This window comes from Lissotriton helveticus, chromosome 3_1 (genome assembly GCF_964261635.1).
Source record: "Lissotriton helveticus chromosome 3_1, aLisHel1.1, whole genome shotgun sequence".
Lineage (NCBI taxonomy): Eukaryota > Metazoa > Chordata > Amphibia > Caudata > Salamandridae > Lissotriton > Lissotriton helveticus.
In genome coordinates this window covers 991,072,914-991,096,166 of record NC_136061.1, presented here as the reverse complement: position 1 = coordinate 991,096,166, position 23,253 = coordinate 991,072,914, and the positions used below count along the sequence as shown (strand labels likewise).

Genomic DNA, 23,253 nt, shown 5'->3' with positions numbered 1-23,253 from the left:
ACTGAAAGCCAAATGAAGCTTTCTTGGGCTGGAACGCACTATTTGATAAAACCGAAAAGAGTGATAAATTGGAATGTTATGCAGGCAGTGCTAGACTGGGTTTTCAGGCAGTACTAGACTGGGTTTATAGGCAGTGCTAGACTGGGTTTATTAGCAGTACTAGACTGGGTTTATAGGCAGTACTAAACTGGGTTTATAGGCAATGGTAGACTGGTTTATAGGCAGTACTAGACTGGGCATATAGGCAGTACTAGACTGGGCATATAGGCAGTACTAGACTGGTTCATAGGCAGTGCTAGACTGGTTTATAGCAGGGCCAGATTGGGTTTATAGGCAGTACTAGACAGGTTTATAGGCAGTGCTAGACAGGTTTATAGGCAGTGCCAGATTGGGTTATAGGCAGTGCTAGCTGTGTTTATAGGCAGTGCTAGACTAGGATTATAGGAAGTGCTAGATGAGTTTATAGGAAGTGGTAGACTGGCCTAATAGGCAGTGCTAGACTGGGGTTATAGGCAGTGCTAGACTGGTTTGTAGGCAGTGGTACACTGGTGTATAAGCAGTGCTAGATTGGGTTTATAGGCAGTGCTAGGCAGGTTTATAGGTAGTGCTAGATGGGTTTATAGGCAGTGCTAGACCGGATTTATAGGCAGTGCTAGACTGGGTTTACAGGCAGTGCTAGACAAGTTTATAGGCAGTGCTAGACAAGTTTATAGGCAGTGGTAGACTGGGTTTATAGGCAGTGCTAGACTGGGGTTATAGGCAGTACTAGACTGGTTTAATAGGCAGTGCTAGACTGGTTTAATAGGCAGTGCTAGACTGGTTTATAGGCAGTGCTATACTGGGTTTATAGGCAATGCTAGGCTGGGTTTATAGGCAGTTCTAGACTGGGTTTCTAGGCAGTGCTAGACTGGGGTTATAGGCAGTACTAGACTGGTTTAATAGGCAGTGCTAGACTGGTTTAATAGGCAGTGCTAGACTGGTTTAATAGGCAGTGCTAGACTGGTTTATAGGCAGTGCTAGACTGGGTTTATAGGCAATGCTAGGCTGGGTTTATAGGCAGTTCTAGACTGGGTTTCTAGGCAGTGCTAGACAAGCTTATAGGCAGTACTAGACTGGGCGTATAGGCAGTGCTAGACTGCTGGGTTTATAGGCAGTATTAAACTGGGTTTATATAACACAAAACCTGCATACCCCTTCGGCCATCAATATACGTCCACTTGCTTAACATAACATCCACTTTTATCAAGTGTGTTTGAGAGTTAATCTCAAATTTATGTTATGCAATCATTTTCTTTAAAAGTTTTTAATTGTATCTTGGTCGTTTCGTCTGCAATACATATAACATTTGACAATATATATATACAACATTTAATTCAATTACCAAAAACAAAACTACATAAACAAATGTACAGAAAAAAAAGTGAAGAGAAATTGTTTAACAAAATTCAAAATCTCCTAAAATTCGTGAGAATGTGTAATGTCCAATTTGTTTTCAACTCACTATACCTCATGTGCTCCCCCTCTGTCTCTTCCCCAGTCTCTCGCCCTCTATATAGCGTACCCACTCTTGCCCTATCAATCAGTCATGTACTAGAGATGCTTTGCCGCTATTGGATAATATGGGCCAGATTCACAAAACAACTTCCAGCTGTAAACCTTTGTTGTGACTGAACATTTACTCCTGATAGCATCCTACAAAAGTATGCTTGCCATGCATAAACGGTTTTACTACTGCATAATTGTATGTCACAACTTCCTATAATTGTGCGGTTGTAAACATCAAGCAAGGGTGTGAAAGTAAGGACAAATGGTTTACCGTGAGAGTTCATGAATGACCACAACCAATTTGAATGGTCCAGAAAATAGCAGAAGTAACATCTCCTATGGAAGGAGGGGAATGGATCCCTACCTCCACCAATGCTTGTAGGGGTGTAGAGAAGGGGTTTGACCACAGAAAAAAAAGTTTGGATGTAAAAGCACAATGTTACTTTGTGAATCAGCCCCTATTTGACCAGCTGTCATCTTATAACCACTGCAACAGTAGTTGGGAAAAAAGCAATGTTAGTTAAAATGGTACTTTTAATATTTTTGTTTTAAATGCTTTCTAGGAAAAACCTGCATGTTACTGTTACAAAAGGCATAGTGCGTGGAGTAGAAATAAGCGAATAGAAACTCACTCTGTCCTATTCCTAAGCAGATATCTCAATCATTTGGCACACAATTCTGGTACATGTGCCCACAATAGCACTCCCAAGTGGTGAACACACCACCCCCATGACATTGGCTATTTTCATTTCAAAATTCAAAACTGCATTTTGAATACTAACACCTTCTATGCGGTTTTTGCTTGTAACATTGTATTTACCGAATACCCGAGAATGCAAGTGCAGATTAGCGTTTTTGTAAAAGTTTAATTGTTGTGAATGATGTTGCTTAGAATTTTTCTTCATCAGACAAAGCACCTTCCGCCAATTCACCTTTTCCATCTTGCCTACAAAGCCGAACACGTCTGTGGTGTAAATTAAGTGCACCCTTTATCTACAATATTAATATTGAAGAGTACTTAAAATAGACAACTATCACAATATATAGTTGACACACATTTAAATGAATATAATGACCATTTTAATATTGTTATTTAGGAACTTTGAAAGTACACTTATGCGTCTGATGTTAATATTGCAGAGGGAATGTCCCAAGAGTGAAATCTAAGCAAATGTTAATGGAGTCAGTCAAAAGACCCTAACTGGTTGCATTAGCTTGCCTATTTTGTTGCTTTTTCTTTTATATGTAGCCTGCTATATATTGAAAGTAATCTCAAAGGAAACACATTTGAGAAATGTAAGAGTATTGAGGTGCTAGATGGAGCCTACTCTAGAGAATGAATGGGGGTAAGATGGTCTGGGCAGCAACTTTATGGTTGTCCAACGCCATGCATTATGATGATGAGTAAAAGGTTTTTGCAGAGGTCCGGATTTGGCTATCGCGTTAGGCTATTATTGTTTCATTGTGTTTCAAAGGAACAAGTTAGGATTTAGAGAAATATTTCTTTAATATACACAACAACTAGAACTTGCATAATTATGCTCCTAGGCTGGGAAATTGATCAAAAGGATGACCTCTTTTACAAGCCTACTGTGACATTCGCTGCTGCATATTTGGATAGACTCTGATTTCTAGTAAGTCTAGTTGGTGCTAGAACAGTCCATTGTATACAAAGGCGGTATGGTTAAGTATGGCATTTGGGAGTGCTAACCCCTAGGGCATGATTTTTGTAAAAAATGTAGGTGAGGATTCCTCATAGGTGACCAAGCGGAAAGTGGTCTCTGCTAGTGACTGTGTTTACTGGGAGGTCTAGGTTACTGTCAGTTTAGGCAACTAGGGCCCAATGTACTACGGTCACAAGGGAATCGTAGTTTTTGTACAACAACTGCTTTGACCTGATCTGAGTATTGTACTGTGACTGATGTACTAATCACCTGTCATAACACAAAAGCACCACCCCCCAGGACTGAACTTCCTGTGAGTGCAGGGATGGAGGATTGCAAGGGACACAAGTGTCTGCTCTTTTCAATGCCCACAACTGGCATTCACAAAATTGAAGCTGTCTCTTATGTTCAGCTTGCACTCTGTGAATGTCTACCACCTGCTTTGAAAAGTTAATTCTCCATTAGTGGTTTGCAACCACATTTGCAGTCGCAAACCATTGATACATTTCACTGCATTTCTATAGAAGGGGGAAGGCGCCCTTTCACGCCTCTCGTCCTATTTAATACTTTGTGAGTCCAAAATACATTTTCCAAACAGCCAAGTACATTTGTAAATTGCACTTACTGTTTTGTGGTCACAATGCCAAATGGGTTAAAACTGGATTCTCCAGGATTCTTGGCTTACTTGATGAGAGCGATTAAGTGATAGAAGAAATGGTGATCAAGGATCTGAGCCAGTGTTGGGGCTGAAAAGCAACAGCATAAGCAAGACATTGCTCACCTTTATTCCATTTCTACCACTCTTTCATCCAGAAGGCCCACACAAAAGGCATAATGGTATTTAAAATCCACTGCACATATTCAGTGTAAGGTTTGTTCATCATGCTGAAATGGAGACATGTTAATTTCAATGTTGTAGAAAAGGAAGACTCAAAATTAGAAAGCACATTTAATTATTCTTATTGTAAACCATTAAAGAACAATTTTAAATGGATGAAGGACATTTCAGTTGTTTGAAAACTGGCCAACCAAAAATATTTTGACACAACAAAAGGAAAAGGTTTTAATATACAAAATATTTGGTATGCACTTGGCAAGGAACTAGCCAAAAGTTGGCCCAAAAGCAGTCAGGCTTAACTTGGAGGAAATGTGTAAAGCATTTAGGCAGCACTTTAACAGTAATAAAGTACACTTTCTCTGGGGAGGAGCTTCGCTAGCAACCAAGATGGCCGCGTAAGCTCCCGACTCCGTCGACCTCTGTTATTAGCTGACAAATTCTGTTATTAATCCTGATTTTGCGCCCGACCCCCGTGTGGCTGAATCGTTGCTGAGCCTAAAGGTGCAATCCCGGGATTTCTATCGACTCGAATGATGAAGATACGTCGTGTTTCATTTTCGGCCTAACCCAGCGTGCGAGCCGGGGCCTCGAGTACTGACCCAGCCGGGTTTCAGTTGAATAACATCGCCGCGGGACTTGGGCGGAGTCCAGTCTTTCGAAGTGAAGGTTATCCTGGCCCGATTTTGATGGTGGTCCTGAGGTCTGGTTGATAATAAAGGAACGGCCACAAGACGTGTCTGTGGCTGTGGACGGGGGTCCCTATCCCGAAGAGCCTGTCGTACCCTCCGGGTTCGACGGGGTGGGATCCTCGCTCGCGGCGCCGGGGTAAAGATCGCTTAATCGACAGGTCGCCCACCGTTACCGTCGACCCCGCTCTTGCCTGTTCCCCCGGAGTAGTCGACCTCCGGGTTTAGAGATCTGGTTTGACATCGAGCGAGAGGAGATGGATCGGACGGAGTCAGTACCGACACTAGGGACCGTAATGGCCGCCCTCGGGGCATTCCATTCGCAAGTGGAAGCCATCATCCACAAAATGGTCGTAACGATTGAGACTGTGTGTTTGAGTCCGGACTCCGACCCTTTGCCAGACCTGAAGCAGGCTGTGTTTCCCGCGAAGCAGGTTTTAAATGAGAAAGAGGACCCCGAGCAGCAACTAGAACTGATGTCCTTTGTCAGTGCACGAGCAACAACTTGCGAGCCTGAAACTCCTGAAAGTTTAGTTCATTCGACAGTGCTGGCGCCCGAGATGGAACCATCCGATATTTCGCTCCTGGGGAACTCCTTCAGTACTTTCCGGATTGATCTCCCATTTTTCTCCTCCCATCTGGTTTTACTATGTTTTCGGAGGAAACAATATCGAGACTTACTGTCGGTGGGGGAGTATCTCTGTATGGTTGGTGGACTTCCTGAATTATCATTTTTGACTTGCTCCAGTTGTAATGGTTTCCACCTTCTTGAACACTTTGACTCTCCTGCAAACATGGCGGTTCTAACGGAGGGAGTTCGCATGAAGGATCGAAAGGGCCAGGGATGAGTTTGACTGTCTGGGTTCGATATAAAGATTTCATTTGATACAGGACTTGCTACCTCTATTGATATGGGAGGTTGGGCGGTTTTTATAACTTCCCCTATTTGCTTAGCTAGTAATTTCTTTTTTAAATTTTTTTTTTTAAACGTTTTTGACTTTAAGTAGGGGTCTTTTGCTTTTGGCGGGGGAGGGGAGACCGGGAGCCTGTATGACAAATTCCTCCTCTATGTTTTCCGTTTTATGGTAATTAGTCGGGGCGACAGGCACACTGCTAGTTGGGGTTGGGCGGAAGCCATATGCAGGGGTGCAGGGAGGGGGGATGGGTGTTTGATGTATTGTTTTTGCGTGTTTCTATGTCTCAAACTCCAATTCATATCCTGTACTGGGTGTTTTACGGAGGGATTATCCTGATTGGTGGGCGGACGGGTCCTAGGGGTGTTAGTGTTGAATGAGATTTTTCACGAGATCTCGTCTTTAATTGCTGCATGGGTAGCGATCGAAGTTCTGTCTTTTGCCTCCCAAAAAAACCCAAAATCCTGATTCCGACTAGATGGGGAATTGTGAATAATGTCGATAAGTTTGATGGATAATTATTGTGGACTGTACGATCGCATGCCATTTTTGTCTGAGGTTTGGCTCTCACCATACGGACTCTCCGTCCGCCTCTCACCGATTGTTAGTACAAGTGTTGCTTACTCTGTGATATAAGGCCTCTGTAATTGAATTTTTTTGGTTTATCTTCAAAATAAAAAGAATTATTTAAAAAAAACAGTAATAAAGTAAAAACAAAATACAAGAAAAATCCCACATTAAATTACAAAAATATGGTAACTTTTAATAAATTATTTTACACAAAATGGAAAGAATGCAATCAGTGGAACAAGAGTTATGAAACTGAGGCAAAGTCTAAAGTTATGGCCACCGTGATGGAGCACGGTTCGGATACGCCAAGTGGATTGGGCCCTGTCTCTGCTTACCTTCAGACTATAAGATTTTTTTAAGAAAAATGTCTGAGAAGGTAAAGTAGATCCCTTTGGAATTGGAATTTTATGTAGAAGTTTACCTGAAAAATCAGGTCTGCACTTATTCCCCATTTCACAGGGATTAACTTGTAATGGCTGGATTTATGTGCAAGGATACAGGCTGGAACCGTCGTTTCTAGCCACACTGTATCCCCACACAAACACCTGCATTACACGGAATTTGTATCTATGCTTTACACTATTTAAATGTCCGCGTAGTATGTGCACATCCTCACAGGTTACAAAAAAGTCACCTTCGATGCAACAAGATGCTTTTGCTAATCAGGAATTTCTGTATCCTTGCATACAATCAGGAATCTTTTTTTATTTTTTTTAAACTTATTTATTACCCTTATGTCAGCAGAAAAATCCCTTTCAAAAATCTACACTGACCTGAGGCATTTTAATTACAAGGTAACGTTTTGCAGTGTTTGTTTTCCTTTACTGTTAGTATTATTATTTCTTTCTGACGGAACATTTACTAGAAACTGATTTACTTGTCAGACAATTTGTTCCGCCACAAATATGATTTATGTAACCATCTAATGCAAGATTTAATCAAAAGTCTTACATCTGTTATGCGTTCTTCCCTAGGTTGTCTTTGCTAGATTTTGCAGCTTGAAGAACTGCTCTGCAGATTTACAGATCTCTGGGAAAGTCGCATTTCCAACGTAAGTGTCGTATTATTTTCTTCCCAATAATTAAAGGCTGTTCATTTGCATTAACAAAGAAGGTGTGTTTATGAGGCTTAGCTTTCTTCTCGTTGTGAATAAATGTTATAAATGAAGTAGATCAGATTAAATATACACAGATGTGATTTTGACACCTATTTCTTTCAATGAACAACACACCGATAAAGTGCAGTCACCGAAAAGTATTAAATGCCTGATTTCGAGTTTGGAGGAGAGGGCACTGCGTCACAAACGTGTCAGGCAGGCAGTCATGCTTCCAGCGGGGGTGCCCCGTGATTCCACTGGCAGAAACGCTGCACTGATGGGGAGTTTTGCTGTCGGTGTAAGTATAGCAGATTATACACGCTATTTAGAGGGGATGGTATTGGTTTGATATATTTGTTTCTGTTGGGATCGTCAGAGAAAGCCTGTCGGTCCCGAACAGAAAAAAAATTAATTTACTCCCAAGTGTTTAGGTCAATAGTTCCTTGTATCCTAAAAGCAAATTCTCACTTTGAGAGTTTGTTTTTTAAAAACAAAAAGATTGTTGAGTTGCCACATGAAACATGATGGCAATATGCAATTTCCAGTGCCTTTAGAGGAGCCCCGGCTGCGGCTCTTCTGAAGGCATTGAGATAGCCATAGGGCTGCCAGAGGTCGCAAATTAGAGGCCAATTTTGGTGTCACTTTTTTTATTAAATGTAATTTTCCTCGGGGTTTATTGCATTGGCTGTATGTCTACTATTGTTAAACTGACTGGAGTAAACCATTTATTAAAACGCGATACATTACATTCAGTAGGACTTAACACTGAACTGTTTCTTGAAAAATGGCTAGCGACAACTGTGTTGGCCGGAAGGGTTCACAAATTATTTTCCTTTTAGCGGGCCCACTGGACAGGGCAGTTTGGAATGCTGCCGAGCTGGGTGCTGCTTTCACTGCGGTGGGGGCTGATTACGTTCATGGAGACCTGCGTGTGCTTCGAAATAATTAAAGCAAAACGAATTTCGTTTAGCACACGCAGGCCTCCATGAACGAAATCAGCCCCCAGCTCAGCAGCATTCCAAACTGCCTGGGAGCCAGTCCGGCCCTGCCACCGGATCTCAGGAAAGCCCCTCCCACCGGGTGCGGCCCCACGCCCAGTAATCGCCCATCTGCTGAAGTACCGTGATAGATAGCGACATGATACTTCAGGCCTTTCGCTCTAGGCCCATGGCATTATGAGGGAGTGGAAGTAGCAGCATACCCATATTACTCAGCGGAGGTACAGCGCTGCCGCAGCTGCTATGTGAGGGTTAAACAGCAACATTGTCAGATGGGCCTGAAAAATACTTAGCTGTTCTCGGGTCGCATGCAAGTGCCGGCAGAAGAAGCCACCCAATTTTTTCGAGATAAAGGGGGGGTAGACGTGCCTGAGCGCACACAACCTGGATAGTGCAGGGAGGTGCAGGGACAGCGAAGGAGACACACTCGCTGCCCCAAAAATCGCCCCACCATGGACCAGGCTACATAGGAGGGGGCTAAAGTGGTGGCAGGCAGTAGCGGCCCGTGGTGGGAGTGCTGCCGGGGGCTGACGTTGGACGGGGGAGGGGCAGGGTGGGGTTAGTAAACTACAGATTATGGCATATTTGAGGTAAGTAAACATATAAATAAATAAAATGAATTTCGTTGCGGGCAGCTGCATCGCTATGCAGAGCGAGCACCACGGGCCGCTACTGGCAGTGGCGGCTACTCTATAGGGGCGTTTGGGCATCACCCCACTGCTTTCTCGCAGTCCGAGAAGCAGAAACATAAAATGGTAAAAACTACCATTTTATGTTTCTGCTTCTCGCACTGAGAGAAAGCAAAAGTGCCTGGTTGGGGTGGGAGGGTGGGCGGTCCTGCTCGAGGGCAGGGGGGGAGTGGCTTGCCCACTATTGTGCGTACTGACTGTTTGGTCGGCCCCTGAAGCCAAGCAAACAGTCAGTACCCACAACAATGGGTAAGCCACTCCCCCTGCCCTTGAGCAGGACCGCCCACTCTCCTTTTTCTCTATGAAGGAGAAAATGGTGTAGCAGCGGCGCTCCCCCCCTGTGCCTCACCGTTGTGATTGGCTTCCATGATGTTATGTCGCGGCTGGCGGCATCATGACTCGCGGGCTGCGTGTTCACCGGCTGCGACTGCAAAGCAAACTCCACTGCATTGAATGATTGACATGGAGCTCGAGGCCGGTGGAAAAACATGCGACTCTGAGAAGGCACTGCTCCCGAGCATGCCAGAGAGAGGGCTCCTCTGAGTGGACACCGCAGGTGGACCTGGGTGAGTAGAAGAGCATAGGATGGCTGAAAATGCAAAGAGCCAGTTACGATTCTGAACTGGATGAACGGTCTGTAACAGTTAGGAACAGGCTGTAATAAACTTTGAAATATTGTACTGTGTTTCGGGTAAGTTTTGAAGCATAACTCCTGACGTGCGTATGTATATATCTGCGTGCATGTCTGTTGCCAGAAGACCTCGGTTAATTTTGAAACCAACCAGGTTTGTGCACCACTACCTCATAAACGACAAAACACGCTACACCCATTTTTTTATATCTTCATAACTTCATTAAGCTCAATGACATTCCGCTCTCTTTCAGATATCTGGAATTTTCTAAGAATCTTTTTTGTGTTAAATATAAAAAAAAAAGGTAAATTCGGCCTTTTAAAGTTTGAATCGTTTTTGTGCGCTGCCCACCACTCTTATTAGCAATCTTCTCGTTTTTTTCGTCATCCATGTACAAATACCTGCAGCTTGTTACTTTAAGAAATGTTTGGATTGGAACCTCATTATTTTTGTTAAGGTAGTTCAATGGGTTACAGTCCCTGCTGCAAGGATCGTTGTTTGGTCTCTAGAATTTTAAGGATTGGGCTCACTTGCCACATGGCATTCAAGACAAACATTTACGCCCTACCAGTTTAAAAATTCGCCAGCCACCATTGGCTACTGGTGGCAGGTGTCCTGATAAACAGTCAGTACTCAAACACGGCCCTGACACCTGATCGGGACTTAGATGTTGCCTCCAGTTCCAACAGCTTGGGTGTGCTGGTGGAAGATGGTTCGCGTGGCAGCCGTGGCGCTCCATTGGGGCTGAGGGGCCATGCCCCCCATCTTTTGCCCCTCACGAACAGTGTCTGTCAGGCTGAACAAACATCAGTCTGGCACACACTGTTCACTTTCAGGTCAGGCAGCCAGGAGCCAGACATACGCTAAATGCTCACGCTACTGGTTGCCTGAGCTGAACTTTGCAGGGCTGAGGAAGTCACAGCTCCTGTGGGCGTGACCTCCTCAGCTCAGCAAAGGTCCCATAGGCCCTCCCCTCAGTGACGAGGGATAGTGTCACTGATTTCCTCTCACCTGGCGCTTCTGTTTTAAGTGTGAATTTGCATTATCCTGATCCTGAATAATGTCCCCAAATGCACTCAAGATGACAATTCGGTCAATTTGTTTAATTAAAATACACAAGCACCCTACCCATCCTCCATGTAGACCCATACTGTCTACGGTCAATTCCATTCATGAGCCAGTTGGAAAGTACTTGGACAAGCATCTAAAACCCATTGTTCAAATTATGTCAACATACATAAAGGATACCACCAATTTTTTACAAATACTGGAAGATCATGCCTCCACATACACCAACGATATGATCATGTGTACCATCGATGTTCAATCCTTGTACACATCAATCCCTCATAACCTTGGTATAGAAGCGATGGCATCGCTTCTAATGTTGACTGATATGGATAATGACTTAAAAAGTTTTATCATGGAATTACTCCACTTCACCTTATACCATAGCTACTTTTGCTAGAATAATGAGTTCTTCATCCAATCATCAGGAACTTCCATGGGCAATTGCGTGGCTCCCGCGTAAGCGAATATGTTCATGTACCGTTTCGAACTAGACAACATTCTTGCGAATCATGAATGGCCCAAACATCTTTTACTCTACAAAAGGTACATTGATGACATTTTCCTACTTTGGAAAGGTACGAAACTGAGCTAACTACAGCTATTTCCCAACTCAATCAGATAAATGAACGGATTGAATTCACGCATACAATAAATACCAGATGTGTAACATTCTTGGATGTTATGATACACCATTCCAATGGAAAACTAGAAACCACGGTATACCCTAAAAGTACAGATAGAAACAATCTATTACACTTTCAAAGCTTTCATCAACTATCCCTCAAAAAGCATCTTCCTTACTCTCAGATGTTGAGACTAAAGAGAATTTCTTCCACCGAAAAAGCCTACAACGAAAGCATACAAAATGTCATATCCAAATTCAGAGAACGTGGGTATCCAACAGGTATCCTCAATGACGCAGCAGAGAAAGCACAAAAAACAGACCTTATCAAGTTATTGACAACACAGAACAAGTCCAAAGGAGAACAGTGAATTGTTTTCATTTCTAAATGTTCCACTGAAAGCCAACAAATTAAAAGAATCATTCTAAAACATTGGCCACTGCTAACACTAGAAGATGATTTCAATGGGATATTTTCATGTCCACCCAGATTCGCCTATCAGCACAGCAAAAATATCAAGGAATTACTAAACCAAAAAGAAGACTTGAAACATCTCTCGTATAAAGGCACATCACCATGCCACAACTGTTCGAATTGCAATGCCATCATAAAAGGAAAAGACGTCCAACACCTAAGCCAAGGAACGAAAATAAAACTGAGAGTAAATGCCACGTACGACAGTAAGAATGTAATTTATATGATCAAATGCCCATGTGGACTGGCCTATGTGGGCAAGACTAAACGAAAAATGAAAACTAGATTTCCAGAACAAAAAAGCAATATCCGCACAAAAAACTGTAAATCACCTTTGGCAGCACATTGCAATATGCACAGTCATACACCCAGCCAAATCAGATTTTTGGTATTAGAGCAACCACAAATCCTCCCGGGAAGGGATAATTCACAACATTTATTGAGGCGAGAAATCTTTTGGATCCACTTTCTTAACACAGTGTACCCAAAGGGACTAAATGATCGGATGGATCTTAATTGTTTCCTATGAATGGAAATCTTTTTCAAATTACTGTTAACATGAAAACCATTTCGCGTTTATTATGTGTCTGATTATACTTTTCATTAATTTATGGCTCTTACTCGATACTACCTTCGTGTGACATGTGCAATAATTGTTGTCATTAAGCATTTTGCACCCAATTTATCCGGACACCATCACTCGCTTTATTTATTGAAATGTACACCAGAACACATTTGTGCCCATCACCTATTTATTTACCCACTCTTTTACCCAGTCTTTTTTCATGATTTACCTTGCAAAACATGCGCATTTCACTCGTGATTCTGCGATTATATCACTTATAGTATTTTTTCGCTACCTATCACCAGTCGCACTTCTTAACGCGTCATCCATACGCGTGTTCTCAAACCCGGAAATTGAGGAATACAAGGTATACGCGGAAAGAAACGCCGAGCTCATTCTTGGGGTAAACTCTTTCACGCACCCTGTTCGGCTTAATATTTCACTTGGTCGTAGTTCACGTGGAGTCAATCCACTTACAACAGCTGTTGTTCTCGTTTAGATCAGGAAACCGGCACTATGACAATACGGACATTCCCTTAACCCGTAAGTGTTTTCACTAACATCTAGGTCCTTGTACCTTCTGTAATATCTCAAAATCCCTTGCGCTTACCACACATATTATGTTTACTTACAGATATTATGAACGAAGGTAGTCACTTTTTGTATTTCGTCAGTTTTGAAAGTTGGCTATAACCGCTACTTTACATCGTAAGGTACGATTGAGTATCACTATTAGTACTTTTCATGGGTAATAGCACGCTTCACCCTGTTCAACTCGAAATGACGCTTCTACTTCACCTGATTTCACGCCGAAACACGGGGATTGCATGCCATGTCTCCCGCCATTCACCTTAAGTATAAACTTGGTGTATACTCCAAAGATGGTATACTCTAAAGATGGAATAATCGATTTTATCCTACCACGACACCTTTGCATTTACTTTTGACAGGAGCACTATGTTCACAGGTTAAATAATTTTGGTTACAAATTAACACCACAACATTCTTGGGAATCTTATGAGCTTAACAGTTTACATTTATGTTATGTATCTGAATATTCTAATGTTGCATATTCCTTAATGAAGTGTACATTTTCGTTATCAGATTGTGAAGCCCCTGAAGAAGGGCTAAGGGCCCGAAATGCATTGGGCAATCAATTGAAATGGAATAAAGTATGATGTGAATTTAACATCTACATGAAAACTTAACCGGAAAAGAAATAAAAATAATATCTTTTGAACCTTCACCAAAAGAATACTAAATCATTTTGATTAAACGAATTGACTGAATTGTCATCTTGAGTGCATTTGGGGACGTTATTCAGGATCAGGATAACGCAAATTCACGCATTTCTATATCCTCTTACTCGGGAGGAGTTACCAAATTTACACCAACCTACCAGTGTTACATTGTTTACACAACCAACAAAGAACGAGTGTGGGTGCTTCCCTCATGGGAGCTTCTGTTTTAAGCCCTGAAGCACCCAGGGTCGATTGTCAATCAGTGACACTTCATCACAGAGTGGGGTGGGGTCAGCAGTCTCACTGACCCCATCCCACTCTGTGAGGACGTTGGGCCTGCTGTCTTCCCTCATTGGCTGACCCTACATCAGCCAATGAGGGAAGGCAGCAGTCCCAAGCATCCTGGGACCTCCGAGGCAGAGCTGCAGGTAAGTGTGTGTGTGTTTTTAATCAATGTTCGATGCGTGTGTGTATGTATGAATGTTTGGTAATGTGTTGTGAATGGGTGTGTTTGTGTGTGCGTGTGCATGAGTGTGAATGCATGGCTGTGAGTGTGTATGTATGCGTGTGTGTCCCATCTGCCCCCCTCCCTCCTTACCGGCTGCCACTGTTGCGTGGGCTGGCACTGACCCCTCGAGCAGCGGACGACATCACATGAGGACCACAGTAATTCATTTGGGGGGGGCGTAGCTAATGGGAGGGTGCAGGGGGGGAGATGTCTCTGGAGGTTTTCATACTTCCAGGATTCCATGATTTATTTGCGGGAAGGCTTACAAGGCCGGCCAGTTGGGACCCAGCTTTATGTCAGGGGTACACTAGAACATACTACATCATAGTGGCTGCCCAGCTCCTATTGGTTTTCAACTGACATGTTTAAAAAGTTTCGAGATGCCTATCTGTTTGGGTATTGTTGTTTTATTGTTGCAGACAGTTTATGATGCAGGCTTGAAAAGGGGGTGGGATTGTGTCAGTGGGAAAGTTACTTCAAGGGAGTTTTACAGGCACAGGACACATCATGTGAGGGCAAGTGGGACAAGGTGAGATTTGTAGAGGCACTGAATGATGAGAGGTATGGATGAGGGTGGATTGGACACACACGCACACTTAATGGGAGAAGCTAGCAAAGTATATTCCCCTACCTATCACCTCCTGACCTGGAATGTCGAAGGCATGGCCACACCACACAAGAAACAGGCTGAGTATTCCCACCTCAGACTTCACCGCATACACATCACACTTCTGCAAGAAACTCACTTAGCTGCAAAGGTCCTCAGAAGAGTGCAGGCACGTTGGGCAGGAACTGCTTATGGTACGACCTATTTGGCCTACGCCTTGGGAGTGTTGGTTTGGTTCAGTCTGGGTTTTCCTTATGTGGTGCATGCACAGCAAGTGGACCGAAATGGCCGCTACATGGTCGTAGAGGGGTTGTTGGAAGGGGATCCCCTCTCCATTGTGGCACTATATTCCCCCAATACTTGGTATGCAGACTTTCTGTCTAAATTGTCCTAGGCCCTATTGCTACAGTCCAAGGCACCTTGTGTTTGGGTGGGTGACTACAACTGCATTCTGGATGTGGAGCTTGATCGATCACTTGTATGGCGAAAGCAGAGGAGCACTTGTTTTACTCTCTGGTACACAATGTGCACTCACGCATCTAGATCTTTTTGTTTGCAGCCCTGTACTATGCGTAAGGGCAGCGACCTTTACTTATTTAGCTTGCACTGTTTCTGATCATTGCCCACTACTGTTGGAACTGCGATGGGGTTGGGTAAAGGGGGTGATCCCCACATGTCACCTAAGGGTGGAGACTTTATCAGCCCCACTTTCTGTGATGCTATCTCGGCACGTATTGGCCAATACTCTGAATAGAATACAAGAAATGCATTGTGCCATTCTTTGGAGCGGGAGGCACACAAAGGGGTCTTGATAGGCCAATATATAACCAGGACATGAGGGGTGAAATGGACCCTGCATAGAGAACTGCTAGCTATGGAACAGAAACTTTGGCAGCTTGAGCAGGAGACACCGAAACATGCGGACAAACTGTAGTCACTCAGTGAGCTGTGGCAGCATCACAGAGAACTTGTGAGCAGACTGGCAAACCTTGATTATTAGTGATATCTTGCTGCCTATATGGTGAGGGAGACAGAGCCAGTATGATGCTGCTGTGGTTGTTGCGGGACGAGACCTGTGACCTCCCCCCATTGGGAACATCCAGTCCGATAAGGACAGACTAAGCCACTCCTGGGCGGATATTAACACTGCTTTTGTGGCCTACTACAGTGGTGCCCTGTGTGCGGCACGTGATGTGGTCACATCGGACTAGATCCAGGATTTCCTCTGATGGATCCCGCTCCTCTGTCTGTCCCCACTCCACGGGCAATTAAAATCATTAAAAACACTGTTTCCTGTGAAGAAGTTAACCTTATTATGCATTAATTCAATCAAGATTTAACTATGGCATGCCTAGTGAACACCTTCCTTGGGATCCTGATGCTCTACTACTGATCACCTGTACTTAGTTCTAGAGATTGGGGACTATCACTGTGGGCTAGCACCTGGAAGTCCAGGCCTGTTGAGGATAGGGCCTGCTGTGGCAACTGGTTACATCTGGGAGCAGCTGACATCTCCCCCCCTGCATATCATCACTGCAGATTACTGCCCGCCACCTTCCACTGTACTGCTACTAGATGCGCTTCGAATCTAACTGTTGCCCAGCGGAGTTTTGTGTGCTTCCGAGGGAGACATTTGGCCAGTTCATAATAATAATTATAATAATATCCACATTTGTAAAGCGCACAATCACCCGTTAGGGTCTCTAGGCGCTGGGGGCCGTCGGGAAGATTAAGCAAGCTATTGCCCAGAGTCACATGGTGCTGGGCTAATCTGCCGCCGGTGCCAGGGATCGAACCGTGATCCCCAGATTCCGGAGTCAGTCGCCCTGGCCGCGGCGTTCACCCACCTGGGGTTTCCTAGCTAGTTGTGACTGCTGCATTTAGCGAACGTACCTATCTCTGTAGATGACTCCCATTTAACTGCTCCCCCTCTGGCACGGGTAAGGTCTTTAGGAAGCGTGACCTGGGTTCCAGCGATCAAGCTAGAACTGCACTGATGGCTGTTGTGGTGGCTGCTGCGGGATCGCCACCACTTGATGGCCTACATGGGGCGCCCACTCTGTTGGAGATTTTGCAGGCCATTACTGCATCTAGAGAGGACTTAGAATCGAAATTTGATGGCTTACGCTCAGACTTTGGGTTTTTAAAAGATGAGAACCGTTTGGCTGGCAGAGACCATGGGAAAAGATATGAGCAACTTCCCTAAGGATATGGTATCGATACGTGAGTGAATGGCACAGATGGCAAACAAGGTGCACACTTTGGAACACGGGGCAGAGGACAGTGAAAACAGGTCATAAAGGAATAATATCCATATCATAGGACTCCCTGAGCGCATGGAGGGAGGATTCTTTGTGGCCTATCTGAAGTAGTGGCTGCACATGGAGGTGGCGCTAGAGGGCCTCTCCTAGATTTACGCCTTGGAGAGGGAACATAGGTTCCCTGCCCATCCGCCACTGCCAAGTGCTCTGACTAGGCCCTGTGGTTGTCAAACTGTCCTACTACCGAGACCGGAACCATATTCTTGCACAGGCAAGGAAAAGATGGACAACAATAAGGTGATGATCTTTCCTGACTTCACCAAATAGGTGCAGAAGCAACAATCCACGTTTCTTCAGGCCAAGCAGTGATTCCGCCTAACGGTACTGAGCTATGCTATGTTATTCCTGGTCCGTCTGAGAGTGGTGACCTGGGAAGGAGTACAATTCAGCCACTCCGCGCAGAAAGTGTGGTTCTGGCTCGAGACATATCCATGTTCCAATACTAATGGGGAGTCTCCGAACCGACCACATAGACAGAAAAGAACAAGACACCAAGGTGGGCCTCCATGAGGGATGGCTCCATCGGGAGAGGAGGCCCTGTGAGAGCAACGGCGTGCAGTGGAGGCGGTGGCAGCACTGAATCTGATCGAACTCAGGATGCCAGCTCAGATGAGAACTTTGATGACAATCTACCGACAGTTACGGCAGATGATATAATTTGAAGTTCCTGGCATACTGTGAGACCTATGGTGGCTACTGTGAAATGCTTGCTGAGATCCCTATGACACCGCGGTGGGGGTCTGGAAAGGGGTCTTGAGGGGAGAGTGGAACCCTATTCCTTTTCTCTACTATTTACAACTGGGTGGAGGCTGGGGGGAACGTTTACCTTTTGGCCTTCTCTCCGATTTTTCTTACAGATTTGGTGGATTCACCCATGAATGCATGTAAGTTGGTTGTTTGTTTGGATGGGTAGTACCTACCTGCTTGTCCTGGGGTGTTTGTTGTTTGAGTGTTGAGGGGGAAAACGTGGTGCGTGCTCTGTGTCAATGTCTTCTGTGTTGTTAATGGGACGGTGTAGACTGTGCTTGAGTTATGGGGGTTAGGCGGTGCCCAATGAGGTCAGTCTCATACATGCAATAGCTACCCACATAACTTATGAGATATTGTCTTGGAACATTAAAGGGATGCATACTCCGAAGAGACACAAAGTATTCATCTTTCTTAATAGATGAGGAGTACAGATAGCGCTCCTTCAGGAGACCCATCTTTTAGCCAAAGAGAGAACAGCTTTATGACGCATATGGAGAGGGCAGGCCTATTTTACCACATACTCGGCCTACGCCAGAGGAGCCATGGTCGGGTGTGCCCGGGGCCCCCTTTCAATGTATGGAACAGATGGTGGATCCTGATGGCCGCTATGTTGTGTTCACTGGCCATCTAGATGGCCGTGATGTGACTCTCGGTAGAATATATGCCCTGAATGTGGATCAAGCTGTGTTCTTTGATAATCTTTCATAAGTGTTAACCCTTCACTTAATAGGCTCGATAATTTTGGGAGGAGACTATAACTGTGTGGCTAATGCGGTTCTAGATCGTTCCCACCCATCGTTACAGGAGTCACCGACCTATAGGGTTGCCCGTGCATTTACCGCTTGGCAGAGGGAGTGGAGAGTAGTGGACCCTTAGCACTTACAACATGAGGGGGAGCGCAACTATTCCTTTTTGGACACGTTTTTGTGCTTGCCGCATATGCACAAGATGGTTTGTCCTACAGATTACCTATTCCGTACTACCTCTGATCACAATTGCCCGCTGTTGGGACTGGTTTGGATGAGGGCAGGACCTTGTATTCCGGTATGGAGACTGACACCAGAATTCTTGGAGGACCCGGTATTCGGGGACACGATCCAAACTGCTATTTGCCTCTATTTTGATGAAAAGGCAGGCTCTGGGTCATCCCCTCTCGTAGAATGGGATGCTTTCAACGTAGTGATGTGTGGAACCTGCATTTCTAAACCAGTCGGAGTTCGTAGGACACTCTTATTGGAAGTCTCGTCTTCTGAGGAGGAGCGAAGGGCCTTGAAGCAGACAAGGACACCCTGAACTGCAGCCCGAGGAGCCGGCGGCTAGGTAGAAGGTTGCGGTGCAGGTGGAGAGTTTGTAGTGTAGCTCCTATTTTCCCAATAGGCTCTGCGCATTGGAATAGTACCTACAGCAGTAAAGGCCTAGGCCAGACGTTAACTAGGTCTACTACTGTCGATACTAGACTTAATTTTTGGGTTTGCCAGCTAAGCTCAGAGTTCGCTAGAAACTTTCTCGAATGTTCAAGGAAGGAATTAACTCCCCTGATTAGACAAGAAGGGATTTAGTTTCTGACAACCATAGAACATGACAACTTTGCTCTCCCCTAATCAAGAGTCAATCTCGAGAGTCGTGTGAGCACAAGGCAATTATTTTACTCAGTCAGTACGTGCATTCTTAGTCTCATCAGAATGTAGAGAAAAGGAAGAGACGGGCGTGTTCAATAAAAAGGTGTTATTTATTGATCAGTCTCTTTTCTCGTACAAGAGAAATGGATCGATATTATTGCAATACTTATAGTTAAGTAAAGTGCATACGTTAAAAGCAATAGTACAAAATAATACTGTAAAAACATTGATATGGTTTCTGAGCCATATGATGTTTAAAATGATTAAAATATATTTACATACACATATACATTTGACTAAACGCACTCAACTGGTGTTTCTAAATACGCCTACCCCGTGTACCTGACCTAAGTCTAATGCGTGGGCGGGAATAGAAAGTTACAGTTTAAGTTAAGTTTGTTTTTGCCAAGTGAATAACTAAAGAATTCTCTAGGAGGGGTTATTCAGTTCTGTACCTGGAAGTTAGGATGAAATGAGGAATGGTATCTCTTTCTCTGCTCTCGATATTCCAGGCTGCCTGCGAGGGCTACCCGGAAGCGCCGGTGCTGGGTCTCTCGGCTTGAGATAGCAGCGCGTCTCTCAGCGCGTCAGGAAGGCGGGGCTGCTGCCTGCGGGGTCTGCTTCTGCTCTCGGCTTCGGCAAGTATGGCTGCTCCGTCTTGTCACCACGCGTGTGTTTGCATAGGGCAAGGTCGGCAATATTTATACCTTAAAGGTGCCGAGATTGACGTAAGGATGGACATAGGTACGTCAATAAAGATGTCATACGACTTGCTCGTTAGCACATTCTTTACTAAAATTCTCTGTGAAATCAAAACAATGGCCGCACGGATTATCCAGGTTGTCATAGGTTTGATTTGTTATGAGAACGTCGTATGCCTTATCAGGGGCTGGAGGAATGTCGCTTGTCTAATTAGATCTCAAGCGTTATGACCTAATCAGATAACACGTTCCTGTGCCGTAGTGTGACTGCGTCAGATAACGGTATCTGCATCATGGGGGTTTTCTTGCCTCATGGGCTGACTGTTAGTTAACTTGATAGTTAGTTTAACCAGAATAGGGTCAGGAATAGGGGGACTGATTCAGAACCTATAGAAATACACGACAACCACTCCACGCTAACTATGGTCATATCTACTAATCTATGCATAGTATAACATAGTACAACATACTATAGAGTATAGTGTATACCTTACCACCCCAAAATACATAAATGCATTTCGAAATTTTCAAATATACTGAAAAATTGCAGTCATATATATTGTATGCACTTAAGCTATGAATTAAATGCAAAAGTAAACACGCATTTTATGCATTATTGCTTGTTGGTATATGAGAAATACACATGAAATGGCTCTTAATATGGCTATACAGAAAAAAAGTCGAAACCATTTCATCACATAAAATATATTGTGAACATACCAGCGGGCAGCTAAAGTCTATATAAAGTCTATAAAGTATCTAAAAAAATAGAAATCTTAGTTCTCTAGGAATAGTTTCTTACTTTAAGCAGAAGATCAGTGTCCCGGGAAAAAATATATAGAAAAATATTTTAGGGGCTTGCTGAAAAAAGTTGCTGTCCGTGAACTGGATTGTAATTGTTCATGTGACTTTATTGTTAAAGTTGAAGGCCGAATTCAGGGAACGCCGTGTGCGAGTTTACTCAAAAGTCTCTATTTCTGTTCCGGAGAGAACATCATATCATTCAGGCTTTCGAAAAAACTGTCAACAGCTTCATGGGAAAGTTCCTCTAAGTCGGAAATAGGGGTAACCATGCATTCGTGCGCATGATTGTCTCCATTGACATTCTGATTTGCATTGCTGACAGAAGGTCGTACCTGTTCGATGCTGCTTTCATCTTGAATTTCACTACTCTTCAATCGCAGTGGTGAAGATTCCAGGAATGCCGTCATCAGAATTGGCAGCCTTTGAGGGCAGCACAGTGCGTGAACCTTGGTAGGAACCAGCAGTGTATCTGCATCCACCGGCGCATCCGATTGTAGCGTCAGACAGGTGTCTAACACGCATTCTTCTCCGCATAGCAGACACCTTAGTACAGGTAAAACACACCTTTGCCACATTGGTCGAAATGATAGAAACCAAGTCATGTTCAGGTCTCTAAGCCGGGAGAGTCCCAGGATTTTTGATATCCGGTCCCGGTATCCAATGGCTAGGATCGTTTCTTCCATTGTCGTCAGAGTTTGGTCTGTGACATGGGTTGCCATAACGAAAAATAAGGACTAGGAATAGGATTCCTGCAATTAGTCCCAGGATCAGGGGAAGTCCGCCAAAAATCGAATGGACGAAATCTGGAAAAATACCCAGTATGGCTTTGAATGGTGTTAATGCCATCGAAAATACTGTCTTAAATACCTTTGAGACCCCAGTGGTATCAGAAATATTTAAGATTTCGCTCAGGATTTCCGCGAAATGTACGGGGGAATTGGTTGATAATAATGTATGTATCTCTGCAGTCGTCCTTGCGACTTGTAGATCATACGTTTCTTTAGATGACGTGAGCCTTGTAGGCGTCTGAAGAAGCACTGTTTTCATTCTGCTTAAAGTGTCTATTCGAATAGAAGTAATTTTCAAACTGGGCCATGCCCTCGCCTCCCTGTCTGGAAAGGAGCTGGGGAACAAAGAACGTCCACAGCACTTGACCTTCGTTGTTGTAGTTACTAGATAAGGAGTCCCGGGCATAAGACTGCAACATCTGCGGTCTACAATAAGAATGTAACTCCCATTATAGAGTCTTTGAAAGAATGGTTCTATTTCAGTTGCAGGTGCGCCTTGCTGGTGACATGAAAGGTTGTATGAATTCCCTTCACAGGCTCCGTGCAAACTAATACCGTTACATAGAAGCGTGCCGCTTAGTGACATAGCACAATTGTTGCCACTAAGAAACACTTTCTGTCCTTTATTACTGACACATGCATGTGAATAGGGCAGGTTCCATGTTGTTTTAAGGTACCCCTTTCCCAATTTCTCGTACATGCCAGCCTGTATATATTTTTGGCAGTATTGAAACCTGAAGGTTGAGATTGGAATATTTATGATTCCGTGGATTATCCATTCACTGACAGGTCGTTCTGACATTGTCATTGGTAATCTTTCTAGTTTTTCAATGCTCAAGATTGTATAATCAGCACCCTTCTGCGCCATACCGATTTGTCTATCAGTAAGGTTAAAGATTTGGAATAGTGACGTTGTGTTGATTAAACGCCAAGGCACGTAGCCTGAACGCAGATTTTGTAACGTCCAGCCAAGCTGTACAATAGAACGCAATTGTGACTGACCATGTTGTAATAACAGTAAGTCTTGCGATAATATATCGATTGCTGAAGACACAATGCTGTCCAATGAAAAAATTCTGGAGGACAGAGTCATTAACCCATTGTCCACTACAGAAAGTGATTTTTCCAAATTAATACGGTCAATTTCCCGTATTCTTTCTGCTGTCTCAATTTGAGTAACCTTCCAGGCCTCATTGTATGCTGCATATACAGAGGCTGCTATGAAACGCTTTTGACGCTGTTTGCGTGGTCCCATTATGAAATCACGCAAGTCAGCACCATCAGTAAGTAAAGTTAGGTGTTGCTTAATTTCAGGCAGTGTGGAAGTTTGTAGCCATTGAAGGCATAATTTGCCCACACTGTAGGTTGTTATTATCCCTGGGTGATGTCTTTGGGGATATCTAGGGTCTGGCCTGGTCATTTTGAAACCCTGTGTTTTATTCAGGAATCTATCTTGACAGTTATTTGTATCTGTGGGCCAGATCAACCATTGTTTCCAATCAGGATGTGTTCTGTTTTGGTTAAGTATATGGTTTATGTCTATTTCTTC

The 23,253-nt window shown here is 44.0% G+C and overlaps 1 protein-coding gene across 2 annotated transcripts in view; it reads left to right on the top strand.

The window, feature by feature from the left end:
• ITGA4 (integrin subunit alpha 4) overlaps nucleotides 1-23,253 on the top strand; it is a 628,337-nt gene that overhangs the window by 466,049 nt on the left and 139,035 nt on the right. For both annotated transcript variants that reach the window (XM_078681473.1, XM_078681474.1), the window contains one exon: nucleotides 7,192-7,268. In XM_078681473.1, the coding sequence (XP_078537599.1) occupies nucleotides 7,192-7,268 (77 nt within the window). The remainder of the gene's footprint in view (nucleotides 1-7,191; nucleotides 7,269-23,253) is intronic.